The 14698-nt window shown below is 41.6% G+C and overlaps 1 protein-coding gene across 1 annotated transcript in view; it reads right to left on the reverse strand.

Moving 5' to 3' along the window:
* LDLRAD3 (low density lipoprotein receptor class A domain containing 3) overlaps positions 1-14698 on the reverse strand; it is a gene marked incomplete at both ends in the record, with an annotated part of 99810 nt that overhangs the window by 31992 nt on the left and 53120 nt on the right. Inside the window, one exon of the mRNA XM_084264231.1 lies at positions 13410-13544. Coding sequence (XP_084120357.1) covers positions 13410-13544 — 135 coding nt within the window. The remainder of the gene's footprint in view (positions 1-13409; positions 13545-14698) is intronic.

Here is a 14698-nt window from a genome sequence, read left to right on the forward strand (position 1 = left end):
AGGAAAGTTAAAACTCACAATAAGTGACCTGCACTGCAGGCTTGTAGAGGCCTAGAAACCACACAGGGAATTTAACACTTGGAGAGTTTTACTTGATTTTAGAGCAGAACTGAAGTTTGAACAGGAAAACCTGTTGTAATAACTGCAGGTTCAATAATTGCTCAGGAATGGTAACAAAATCCTCATGACCCGAGCCCTTGAAACCCACTGTACAAAGTACAACTGAGCAGTGCTGCACTGGACAAACCGAGTTGTCAAGCAATGGAGATAATCTTTTCAGCCTCAAGATCACAAAGTCTGTGTGATCATAGAAAATCCTGAGTTGGATGGGGCCCATAAGGATCATCAAGTCCAACTGTTTCCACACAGGGTCAGCCAAGTCTGAGCATGTGACTGATGGCACTGTCTCCAGATGCTCCTTGAACTCAGTCAAGCTCTGTGCTGTGACCACTTCCCTGGGGAGCCTGTTCCAGTGTCCGACCATCCTCTCAGCAAAGAGCCTCTTCCTAAGATCCAGCCTAAACCTCCCGTCACAGCTTCATGCCGTTCCCTCAGGTTCTATCACTGGTCACCAAAGAGAGATCAGTGCCTGCCCCTTCAGTCCCTCTCGTCAGGAAGCCATAGATGGCAATAAAGTCTCCCCTCAGCCTCCTTTTCCCCAGGCTTAACAACCCAAGAGACTTCAGCCTCTCCTCATAAACCTGTGATACATGCATAAGTTGGTGCTCTTGCATGCAGAGAAAAGTTTGCTTGCATTGTCTTCTTTGGTATTTCAATATTTATCTCATTTTAAAAAAAACCTGACTTTCTATAAAAAGGATGATCTTTTAAAATATGCCTAAGAGCACAGAATTTACTAAAAGTTGACTTTATTTATGTATCTGAACAGACACTTTTGGAAAAAAGTCTACTATCATAGTTCATGGCTTTCTTGGGACATAGCTGTAGTATACCAAAGCAAGACACACTCCTTTCTCAATGTGAAGGGGGCAGAGGTGTGCAGCACCCTCTTCATTTCCCTGTCACTCTCACTACTTCGCGTAGAAGAAAGGTATGGGAAAGAGAGAAAAAGGTAAAAGCTAGAGAAGCCCCTTCTAACTACTGGGAGAAGAGACAGCATATGTTGTGAATGCAATTCCAGAGGCAGCTGCTGTAAGAGTAGCTTAACAATTTCAGAGAGTCAGCCCTGTGGCACCTGGAAAAGAAGGTATTGAAAAGTCTATTTCCCACTCCACCCCATCAGTCAGCTCCCACAACTTAAAAACTTGGGGAAGAGCACTGCAGAGAACTCCACCCTGTTGCAAATGACAAAAACTTGTGGTTGAAAAAGCTCAAAAACCCCAGGGGGAGAATTCTTCTCTGAAGCACCATTCACAGATCTTGCAGCAGAGAGGAATGCTTCGAGACAACTGCTGATGGCAGCCTGCCCTCAACAAGGATGCAAAGCCTTCCTTTCCACCCACCAACCCTCCAATTTGAGCGGGCACACCAATTTGTGCTCTGCACACCAACTGCTGCAATGCGGCATTCGCTGCCCTGTGCTGTGCATGGCAGGGGGTGGACCAAATGGTTTCTCCCAGCTTAGAGTCCAGAAGTAGACTATTAACCCAGTTCCTGTGGAAACTTCATCCTCCAGCAGATGTTTAATGCAGTAACTTCTTTCAAGACACCCCCTCCCTTCCACTGAGAGGGCTTGGTTCTGGTGTCCCACGGGGACATGCTGCAGCCAACACACACACCTCATGTCAAAAGCATCAGGAGATTACTCCCACCTAAGCAAACCACAGGCAGGGTACTGCTAGCAGTGCCAGAGAAACTCACAACATAAACTGTAAATGAAGGCCATAAAACAAAGCCAGTACAAATCATGTGGTAAAATAGGTGGAAATACCAGCTCTAACAAGCTTTAGCACAACCCAAGCAGAAATTGACTCCTTTTCTCACCTGACTCTGACTTGCAAAAAGCATTAAACTTGTAATATTAAATCTCTAGTGAAATTGTAATCAAGAAACACACATTTCCTATGAATACTGCCAATTGGTAATGTATTGGAGAGGAGAGGTGTGCTCCATCTCAGACAACTGGATGGAATAGAAAGGAAGGCGCACCCAGTCTTCTCAAGATGTATGATGTCTCCTGCATGTGGGTTTTAGAGGGGTTTTGTTTGTGTGTGCTTTAAGACCACTGGACCACGTCCTGCCCCTCCAGGATAGCACTAAAATATGAGAACAATGATTGATGTGGAAAGATTTGCCTGAATAGGGCAACACAAAACTTGTAAGCTTTTTAAGTGGAGGTAGTGGAATGAAATCTGAATATGGCTTAAGGTATAGTTCCTCTTGTCTGATACCTCTAGAAAAGCCAAAACCAAACATGTGAATAAAGAACACGATACAAAAACTGAAGAAAGAAACCAGAAAGCAAATGAACAACAGGAACAAGTGAGGAAAAGCCCCTGATGGATTACAGCAAAGGCACCAATTAAAAAAACCAAACCAAACAGAAACCCCAACAAAAATAGAAATCAGGTGAAAGCACAAATTAGATTTAATTTATTTACAAACAAAAACTTAATAAATTGCTTGAAGAATTTTTCCAACAAATGAAAGTAGAAAATATGGTGAGGGTGAAACACTGAAGGTAAGAGCACAGGAACAGGTTCAGTGTACTTTCTCTGCTCTGTATTTACACTAGGCTTTCTGGAAAGACTGATCACATTACTGATAGGAAAGGCACAGACCAGAAGCATTCCTGTACCTTCCTGGGAAATTAATTACTCAAAGGTTAACTCATTTCACAGCATTTTTCCATGTTGCTTGGTTTCTACCTGAGATGGGCCATACAGCTTGCTAAGGCATTGCTCTGTGATCTCTCTCCAATACGCAACCTCGCAATACTCCTGCATGTTTCTTCAGGCACCTCCAGCTTGCGCTCCTTCACATATGGAATCTTGAATTACACCCAGCTTGGCCAGGGAAGGTACTCTCTGGATATTTTCTTGCAATTATTAGTCATGAGTAGAATCTGATCTCACATGTCTGCCAGCTAATCATCCACTCTGGGATTTATATATCAAGAGGTGGTGGAAAAGGCAGTCTGGAAAACAAGGGAGAGACCGACAGTGGCTTCAGCAAACAGTGATTCAATCATATTTGTTTGCGAGCTCAATGGAAAGAGCAAGAATTTGGGTGCTGGAATGTAAACCTTGGCAGCTGATTCATCACAAAGCTGATTATGTGTGCATAAGAGCAGAAGGTTACCACTGTCTCAGTCTTAATAATACAATCTGGCTCCCACACAATAGCAAATGACAAGACTGGCCAAGCAACCCTTTCATAAAACAAAATTTAGAAGAAAAAAAAAATTAAGTAGCAACATAGTTTAAGCCCTTATGTATTATCTCCATCCCCTAGTTGCAAGCCAGGCTCTGCTCTCTGTCACAATGTCTCAAAAAAACCAAACACCAAAACCCCACAAAAAAATCAGCCTGGAATTTGTTAGCTTTTGAACAGAACATACTGTCTTCTCATCCACTTTCTCCTGGTTAATGACAGTCATCCACTTAATGAACAAGGATATAACTTCCCCCATAGCACTGCTTTCCTGAAGTCACATGCTTATTGTTTTCTGCTTCTGGAGTGTGAAAAAAGAAAATTAAATTTGACAGCAAGTTAGTTACTTACCGTAAGGACATTCTTTCCCATGCAATATTCTTACAGCTATGAGTTCTTACAAACACCTTGCAGAGCTCCCATTTCATTGCACATAATAATACTTCTTCCTCAAGCCAAGTCAAAACCACCTCCTTGCAAACCAGTCAGAAGGCTCCAGCCACCACAGCATTCAAAGTTAACTGAAGCAATAGTTCAAGGTTTCATTCAGAAAACACTCAGCTCCAGAACTTGCTCTACAGGAGGACAGTTGTAAGTTTTCTCTGTAGAGGGTAAATCACGAGTACCACTTGCCACGGGAAAATTTGTCTCAAAAAAGTGAAACAGCATTTTCCTGGATAGCTAGCACTAAATGAGGTTGGTGTTTACAAGCTCTTCAGTATGTAGGAGGCAAAGAGAAATGACAGTCTAAGAATAAGCGACTGAACAAATGGAACGAGCCAGCTTTTAATTCCCACAGGTTTTACTGCAACACATTTAGTGTAACACATTTCCCAACCTCTTAACAAAAACACCAGATTCTCAAAATTACTTCCACTTAACAACTAGTTGGTAATCACTGCATTTACTGTGGTGTAATAATGCCATTAGAATAAATGAAAGCTTGAATCTTCTACTTTGATGCCTCAGAGGATGTGATGCAGCACCAATGCCCAGACCCCACAGTGACTGGTTGGTGTACTTCAAGTAGGAGATAATATTCAGAAATTATTCATGATATTTTCTTCAGACTACTTAATAAACACTCATAAAGCCTTTAAAGTTCTGAATTTGCATATTCTTCATCTGTACAACAGAGATCAGGCATATGACAGACATTAGCCAAAAACGCCCATGCTCACCACACCAACAGCTGGAAGCATCAGGCAGCTTTAGCTGCTGCCACCTCTGTGGCTCAGGACACATGGATCGGCACCCCCGTTGTCCCCACCTTCAGCCACAGTAGTGGAAACGCTACTTAACGGACAGGGCACAGGTATGAACCAGACTTCTGCATCCAAGGCTTCCCACTAACCAGTTTGTTACCTCCCTTAACAGCCAATACCTGCTTCAACATCTGATAGTTGGATATTTTATGGCACTTTATGTCCCTGTAACCTCCATACTCCGCCCCCTGCTTCTCCAGGTTTTACTGTTTGCATAGACTCTATACTACAAATAAACTGAAAATTAATTATTCAGCTTCTAATTCCCATTGCATGTTGATGTTTATATAATTGAAAACCATATAATTGTTTTATGTTTTTAATGTCCCTCATAAATATGGATATTTAACACAATCCTTTACAGCAAATTAGCACAGAATATCTGGTAATGTGAGATGAGAGCATGAGTTAGTTTGGCAGGCTTGGGGAACAGCCTGCTGTCTCTCACCACTTCATGATTTTCAGCAGGCAGAAGAAAATCTTCAGTGGTGCTCAGCTTTCTGGGGAAGCTTGATCAGACCATGGGATACAAGTTTTAATGCAAGAGCAAGCAAAAAAGGAAAGCTAGAATTCAAAAGCCTCATCCTTCATATATTTGCAGGTACTGAAGTGCTTGGCTGAGGATGAATCTCAGCTTAATCTAAAGCCTGGCAAGAAATTTTCTTTTTTTGTGGTAATCCATTTACTTACCAAGTTTCATTTGCTTGTTTTAGACTAGGCAGTATGAAATACTTTTCTGTGGAACCCTGGCTGGCAACTTGTTCCTGTTAAAAATAACACTGAAACAATTTACGGTCCACAATGAGCACAGCACACTGGCATAGGAACTTAAGCGTGACCTGCAATAAAGAAACAAATGCCATTTGCTTCAGCTGCAGAGTTAATGCTCCCACTGACCTGGGTTGGGAACATTTGGAAGGAGCCGGCACCGAGACACACTGAGGTCTGGCAAACACTATTTGAGGTTAGTACCAGCTCGGCTGTGAGGTATCCCCCAAATTCAGTTTTCCATACTCTTATTTTTCCTATAAGATGATATAATATCAGATTTTCTGTAAGGCAGAGTAAAATTGTAGCCATGCCATCACAGTGAAACCACTTAGAGAGAAAACCCAAATAAAATTTAAAACCCCCCACCCACGCAAAACCCCAAACCAACCAAACAACAAAATTATTCTAAGCAAGGATTTCTCAAAATAACACACAAACTGCCCAGACCTATCGAGGTCCCACACACATAGGGTTGCCTACATTTCTGAGGACAGTTCTGCATTTCTAGCTGCTCTCCTTCCAACGAGTCAAGTGCATTGCACCAGCACACTTTCTAGCCAGACGCACATCTGGCTGACCTGGAGTTGCTGCAGATGTCAGTAAAACTTTTCAACAGACCTTGGTAACCCTGCTCCAGGGGACTGCCTACACTGACAAGATGCTGCTTTAGGTCAATTACATAATTGATTATGTATTAAACTGCTAGAACATCTGAACAGAGACACTTTTACACCTGTTTGTGCTGGCTTTGCTTGTGGCTTTACATTTGAGTAAGAACACACGTACAAACTTTGACAGAGTTTTCATGTCTCAAATTCTTCCCAGATACCACTGAAGTTGTGAAAAGATGCAGATTTTAACCATGTGCAAAACTAGTTTCAGCTGGGGACAGAGTTGCAGCCTGACATTTTAGGAGTCACATCTTCCAAGTTTACTGCTGACAGCTGCAAGGGGAGAAAACACCCTCTTCAGCCCTTAACCCAGGAAACCTTTGCTGTGGCTCCTCCCTGACAAGCATTTTTTATGACAACTACACTTTTGCAACCAAAAAAACCCCAAAAAACCCAGGTTGTCCCAGTACTGAAATTGTCCTAACAAAAATTTAAGTTTTATTTTGAATACAAATGCTATAATCCTTTTCTACAATTACTGTAGAAAAAGCACTTGGTCACTTTACCTGGAATTGATTTTGTTTTACAGCAAGTCAAAGATTAACCCCGGGACTTACTTAGATTCCCTCTACTGACAACAGAAAGACAAGGGGCTGGTACCTGCAGTCCAGCAGCAACTACATGACATTGACATCTATGAAAAGTTAATGTGATTCAGCAGCCAGGACACGGCATCACTGGCAAATACATATAGTATATTTCAAAAACCTACATGCTGTTAAAATCTTGTGGAAAACGTACTTGAAAGTAATTATTTTTTTACTAATGAGAGCTCAAGAGAGAATTTAATCAGCTTCAAGAACAATGGGGAAGAAGAATGTCCTTTATTTTAAACTTGTCTTCTTTTTTATCACCTGGTTTTGAGGTTTTGAAGCACAGGCGAAGAAACTGCGTATTTATGTCATCACCTTTTTCTGGAGCTGTTAATTAGGCATAAATGCCACTAAGTGAAGGTAAAAATATCTGGACGCAACTGTCAAAGGCTCGTATTTCACTTCTGCACAGGTCAGGAAGAAAAACCCCATGCCATGGACAGTCCCCATTCCCAGCTCCACTCATCAGCCACTGGCTGGAAGGAAAGTAGCTGCTAAATGGTTACTACCTGCACATGCTGGTTTTGTAACCAGCATGAGAACTGTACAGTCAGCCCCAAATCTTCCCCCCAAAATATAGATCATGGGATTAAGTCAAGAGTCCCATAAGGCACTCCTATAAAAATGGCAATTCCATCATGGGAGTAAGCTGTGCCTTGAGGGAGGGTGACTATCAGCACCCTGAAGTATGCCTGTCTACAGAACAGGCATAATACGCGCTGGAGACGCAGTCACTTCTTCCCATCCTTGCTGTCTTCAAGGAATTTCTTTCACAGCAAGGTCATTGCTGCCAGAGAGTCTTTTTTTTCCTTCCTTTTTTTTTCCCCTGCTAGAGCTGTTGACAAACATGGTGAGCCCCCAGTGATACAACACCTTCTCTAAGATTTGAGCTCCATAATGAAAATTGGTTTTTATACTAGCCAAGTCATCATCTGTGGGTAACTGCTTTGAGCTTCAAGCTATCAGAAGTGGGTGAACAGGAGACCAGGTGAAGAGCATTGACACCCTCCAGATACACAAACACCCTTTGAAGTTTGTTGTCCACCTGAAGAGCTGAAGCCATTGCTTGTCTATTGCCACCTTACAGCTGCTTGTCTGGTATCCCAACATTTTGGCAGCATGTCTATTATTACTCTGCCAAAGCAGTAGACCAACGTGCCTGCAGAAGCAACGTGCTGATCTGTGAAACAGTGCTTCCTCAGGTACATGCACCTGCTCTGCAACAAAACCCCGGCATCTTCACAAGCTGAGGGAGCTGTGAGATGCAGCAACTCAAATCCACGCATAGCAGCTGCATTGACCTCACTCTGAGGTCTCCACATCTATTTTATATCACTTTAATTGCAAAGCCTCCACACACAGTGCAGTAAGAATTCCTTTCTCAGTCCCATTCAGGAATTACCATGCTCCTGGAATGAGTCTGGGACCATCTACAATAACACATCTGCTGTTATCTGCTGTTCAAAGTTATCAATAATTCATTTTACAGACAGACTGGCCTGGGAGGCAGCATGCTGTTAAAATAAGTGCACAGATGAGCTCATCGGTCATGAAATACCAGTACCAAGAAATAGAAACATCTGCCTACTGTGGCTCACCTTACCCTTTAGTCTCCATGCAGGTAGATTGATTTTTTGGACAAGATCCCTCTCAATCAATCTTATGAGGAGAGAAAACGGGGAAGAGGAAGAAGGCTGGGCTCAATCAGGGGATGAAGGAACAGAGGAAAGAAGGAATTCACAGCTGACAAAAACATTTCCATATACTATGTGTTATGGAACAGGGATATTGGAGAGCTAATTTCACTCAGGCAAAGCCTTCATTTAATAAAACGTTCAGTGGCATTTTATTTGTATCCTTAAAATTCTGCTTCAATTTAGTCTGCCTCCAAGTATTAAATTCCTGCTGAAGACTGAATCTGGGCTAAGCTGATGCACAATAATTGCAAGTTGAGCATCAGTTTGCAGACTGAGTCAATAATGAGTCAGAGAGAGACTCAATAAAAGGAAATGTATGCAGCCAGGATCAGACTACAAAGCTTTGGGACGTGTAAGTGATACCACAGCATTTGGGAATTTCAAAATTTCCATGTGCAACGTGCAAAGGGCTGGTTCAAGCTCCATACGGAGTCGGATGTTCTGGGAGCTATTTGTGTTTCATAAATTAGGTTTTGTGGTATTCACTGAAATTTAGAGTATGTCTGTTCCACTTGTCTGGCAGTTCTCAAACCCACTTTGCTTTGCAATCTAATTGTGTAAACACCACCAACGGACCATAGCAATCTACATAAATTATCAGCACAGAATTTATATGATCACTTAAAAATTAATTTTATTAAGTCAACCTTTTGAACTACTTTCCACTTGTTTGACACAGGGTCAAATTTTTCATTTTTAATATGCTGCCAATTTTTACACAAGCAATTTATACATGATACAGAAGAAAGAACAGCTACTTTGACAACTTCTTCTAAGTCTGTATATGCTTCTCAAGCTGTTTCAGAATATTGTGATAAATAAAAATCCTAACAGAAATTCAAAGAAAAAAATATGCTAAAAAAAAGTATCCACATGTGCAACAGTGGGCATTATCAAATACACTGCAGAAACACGGGGCAGGAATCAACTTCAGGACATTTGCAAAACATTTGGTTTGGAACTTGACCACAACAGTACTGTTTACTAACAACTGCAGAGCTGGAATTGTAGGAACATTACTGAAGCCAAGAAGCTCTCTCTACAGCACCAGAATGAATATAGACTCACACCAATAAAATACCCTTTCCTAGGCAACAGGATTAAAGCTAATAAAGGTATTTAGCAAACTTAGAAGGAAAGAAAAGAAGTGACCCGGAAGGGAGATTGAATTAAAATATCCAGTACGCTTTTGCTGGTGTTAAAGCTTTCTAGACTAAAAGTACAAAATGGAAGGGAAACTAAAGGAAGAGGTAGTGTGAAGATACACTTAGATAAAAAGCAATTATTAACATGGTTGTTTGAAGATACTAAAGAGAAGGAATTCCCTTCCAGTTGAGTGGATGGCTGTCACAGAGCAGCAAATCTCCCCAGCAACAGGCGGCCCAAGGAGTACACCTAGAGTAGCTGCCGTGAATGATGAGTACTGACAGCTCAGTTGAGGCATAGGGAGAGTTCTTAAAGTAATGAGAGGAAAAAAAAAAATGTATGAGGTATGATGAACTTTCTTGGATTAAAACCTATTAAATATAGACCTGGAGCAGAAATTTCCAATAGCTGCAAGCGTTAAAACTAGAGTAACACCCTAAAAAAAACCAATTTATACATATGACTCATGGATAATCCAAGAAATTATATCCTCCATCCAAACTCAACACTCAGGCACATTCTTTGATGAATACACTGCATTCTAGACTAAGGGAAATGTCTGGCCATACTCCTGCAATGCTGGACATGACCAAAATATAGCTAGGGTAGGATTACACAAACAGCTCTGAAGTTTACCATGGCATCTACAAGAACTACAAATGATTACTGTCAGCAATTAGAGCAGAATTATTTGACTTGCTTCTAAGTTAGTACAGTTAAGGTTTTTAAACTGACACTTCCCCCATGACATACAAACCTTTGTAAGATATGCACCACTCAGTTACAAGTGGTAAGGAGAAAGGAGGCAGGAACTTGTTCTCAAAAGTTTGACCCCGTTCCCATTTTCACAGCTAAATCCTGGGGCCTCTACCTCCCTCCCCTCAAATGAACCCACACACACCCTATGACGGAAATTAATCTTTATAAACCACGGCTTCAGGCACATGACAAAATGCAGCGTGGTAGCAAAGCTATTATTCATCAAGGATGGCACGTTTTGAAGTGTCCCATGTCAAAGCTGGGTTAGTATGTTTTTCAGCAAGGGGTCACATTCCTGCTTTCCTAGCCTGCAGAGTGACCCCTCTGACTGAAAAGATCTTTATGCAGGGAGGAGTATCTGACATAAACCGAACCCATATCCTACTGGAGCTTTCCCAAAATGACAGCAGGGTGAAGGAGGCCTTTGAAGTTCATGGAGGAGTAGGAAGAGGTGTTAATTTTAAAAAAAGCTTGTCAGTATACCCAGGAGCAGAAGGAGAGCAAAGTACCAATTAATATTTCACACTTCTATTCCACATGTTGTCATAGTATCTCAAAACAGTTTGCAAACATTGATTAAACCTCCCAACATTCCCCTGAAGCAGACGAGCACAGCTAAAGCTCTACTTCTACCAGGCAGGATGTCACTCTGGGAGCATTTCATTTAGCCTATCTATGCCCCCTCTTCCCTGACTGTTAAATGGTGATAATGACACTATCATACAGCAGTTCAGAGGCTTAGCAGTTGCTAAATCAACGCATTTTTAGATAGAAAAATAGCACACAAGGGCAATCTTGTATGTCAAACTACATTCAATTACACTGAACTAAAGCCACCACTTTGAACATAACATAGCTAGCGGGAAGAAAACCTTCTATTTTGATTTTATAATACCCTATGGATTTGCTTTGCTTTGTCCCTAAGAACTAGAACTGAAGCGCTCTGGGTAAAGACCAGGATTCTTGGGTACTGTGTTAACATGAAACTCATTGTAATTACAGTAATTGGATCTGCTGTGAAAGAACTGTGAGAAATGAAAGACTGTCCACAGTAGCCTCTAATTCTCAATTAACACAAAGTAGTTTGTGTATTTGGAAGCCAGGACAGACATACCCATAGCTGCAAGCTCCTGAGGGAATCATCATTTACATTCAGATGGGAAGTTAAGCACATTATACTGTTTAATCCTCACTTTGAAAGACAGGTACATGAGCGTTGCCCACTTACAGACAGCGAAATGGCAATTCAGGAAGGCTCTGAGCTGCCAAAGGGCACAGGCAATCACATATACTCCCAAAACCAGAACTTACTTCAGGAACTTCTCATTCCCAACCCTGTACTTGGATGTTTTGGGGTTTGTTTGGAGATTTTTGGGTGCTTTTATTTTTTGGTGGTGTTGGTTTTGGGTTTTATTTTTAAAATTACTATTAAAAAGCCCAAATCCTTCACTGCTCTGGTCCTAATGAGAAAAAGAGAGTTCCTTCTTCCTTGTTTGGGGCTCTTTCATGCATAGAATCAGAGAGAATTACTTTACTTAACCCTCTTACTAATCTGACATTTCCAGAAGGGCCAAAGATAAAGACAAAAGTAACCATGGAATACAGCTCTTTTCTTCTCCTGAGCCTGACAGACACTTCCAAAAGCAGATTGTCATGACAACAAACAACCTGGAGGCAATCCAGCCAATTAATCTGCAGAGGAAGCAGTCATCCCAACCTTGGAAAAGACAACTGCTGCTTTAAGCATCAAAAGCCAAAAAAACTCCAAACCCAACAAGAAACCTTGCCACACACATTAATCTTATTAGGCTGCCTTAGGCCTGTAGTAAAAAACAATTCAGCCTTCAGCAGAGGGGCAGCAGCACTGCTGCAGCAGCAATACACACGTGCTAGTGCCTCACTAGTTCCTCCTCACGCAGACAGAGGGTAGGGGAAACAAGGACACCCCCCCCACCCCCTTCTCCAAAGCACTGATCTGAGCAGACCTCTGTTCCCAGGCCGAAATGTCACCCAACAAGCAAGTTGCCAAGATTACCCCTTTCAGCCCTCACATGGAGCCAAAGGAAACAATGCACAGGTTATGCAGAGGAATGGCACAGAAGAGATTGTCACATACCACTGTTATATAGCCTGTTTAGTTGGCACTGCTGGAGTGTTTTCCCTCTTTCCCTGTGAGCTATTGAGAACACATATCATCATGTTAAGCTCAGAATTATTTTCTCTTCTGCAAGAGACTAAATCATCAGTGCAGCTAGATGCCAAAGTAATTCTTCAACTTCCCTGATTTCTTCTTCCTTCACACCCTCCTTTCTGTCTCTTCATCTGTTCTGCTTTCTATAGGACCAACCACATCACTCATATCTCCCCTGCAAATATCCAGCAGCTCCCATTTTTTGCCTACTCTGATCTCTCAGTAGTTACTCAGACATGAAATTTGTTAGCAGCTGGTACCCAAACACATTATTTGTTAACCAAAGTTCATTCATATGTACTTCACATTTTATAAAATATTATGGTACTGAGTTACAGAAGACAAGGTTGGGGAGCACTGGATGTAGACTTACAGTACAGCATAAGTAAAAGGAAAAAATATCACAGGCTGTGTTTGGAGATTCTCACAACCCTCAATATACAACAATTTTCAAACCATTTTCTTCCCTATCCTTATATTTTTCTCTAAACACAGGAAACAAGGAGGGGTAGGAATAAATTCTTTCACTGTAGAGTTGTCATCAGCGAAACATTCCTTAGAGAAAGCAACTGAGCAAGAAGGATCTAAAGCTTTAAGCTACACAGATTTACTCACGTCTGGTAAATAGACCACTGAACTACTCTGAAGTTTTATTATCGATCCCTCTGGGTCCAATTCGTCTGTCACAGAAGTCATTAAATGGATTCCCAGCAACTTCAGTGAGCCCTGGATCACAGATCATCTGCACTTCCTCCAAAAGTGCGTTTTTACTCATCAGGAAAAGAGACCACTCTTCTGAGTGCTGAAAATGAAGTGTATGCACACACACTGTACACATTTCACTCTGCCTGTAGAGTTGGGAAACCACAGCTCCAGCCAACACAGAGCAACCCAACAGAATTGTCTCCTCTGTTCTGCAGCCTGTGCTGCATTAGTTGCAGTTGGTGTAATACCGCGGAACAGAATACAACCCCTCTGCCTACCTTGAGGGCTTTCGCAGCTTTCTTCATCACTGTTGTCTTGACAGTTATTTTGACTGTCACACACAAAACTTTTATCAATGCAGAGACCATTTTTACAGTGGAATCGGGCAGTAGAGCAAAGCAAGGGATTTGCTGCTGCAAAAGAGAAAGTGAGATCTTTCGTTAGAAATCCCTTACCCAGGCAGTGAAACAGCCATTAAGCAACCACAACAGGTCAATTCACTGAATATGTGGGAGTAACTTGGCAAGCAAACCAACCTTGTCTCTCTAAACAGAGAGCGCTGAAATTTCTAATTCACACAGGATTCATTACAATTAGCAGAGATTTAGTCCACTCCCAGTTGAGATAAGCCTTCTGTTCCCTTTCATGACAGCCCCTAGCATGATCACTGTCCCGTGCTCAGCATTTGCTCACACTGAAGACATATGGAGGGTAGGACTGCCTACCATGACCACTGACTTGCTTCCCATTACAACAAACTCAGTTCAACTAAAGTTTCATATTATAAGCCAACAACCCTGGTTGAGAAATGCCAGGCAGCAGTTTATCTACCTCTGCTTCTCCTGCCTTTTTCCACCCTCCCCATTCTCCTCACAATTTTGAACTGATACAATGCAATGCTGACATTTCTCAGCTTCTCAGTAGTTTTAAGGGGTTGAATATGTGCATTACAGCAGCTCCCAGAAAATCTTTTCACATAATGCTCTGTGTGCAACACTGGGCCAAAACAGAATAGTATTTAAGGAGATTCTTTTTGGTGGAGCAGCCTCCTCACCCCACTGCAAACCTCCCAAGTATACTGTAAGATGCTCCGTCCAGTTTCATTTAAAACTTCAAGCATTGCAGTTTTCAGTACTTTTAGCAGGTTCAGAGCTTCAATGCACCTCACTGCCAATGAAGTTTCCTTGATACTCATCTTATTTTTTTCTAATTTCAGTAGTCTGCTCTTAGCTACAAGCCCAGTATACATAACTAGACAAACCCTCCTTGAAAACTGTTTGCACCATTCACATACAGCATATATAGCCATATCTCCCAACATAGTAATAGCTTAGCTGACATATGCATAATTTAGAAGTCTTTAACATCTCCTTCAAATCACCCTCTCTGTCCCTTAATCATTTTTGTCACTCTTCTCTGAACTCCTGTCAGATTTTGGTAACAAGGCAACTGAAACAGAACACAGCTTTTCAATTGAAAACCTTAAAAAAAGCTGCTTAGATGCCTTGTCTGCTTCAAAGTGTTTCTCTGCCATAATAACAAAGGGGATTACAGTTCCCAAATACTT

The sequence above is a fragment of the Gallinula chloropus genome (genome assembly GCF_964237585.1).
Source record: "Gallinula chloropus genome assembly, chromosome: 4".
Taxonomy (NCBI): domain Eukaryota; kingdom Metazoa; phylum Chordata; class Aves; order Gruiformes; family Rallidae; genus Gallinula; species Gallinula chloropus.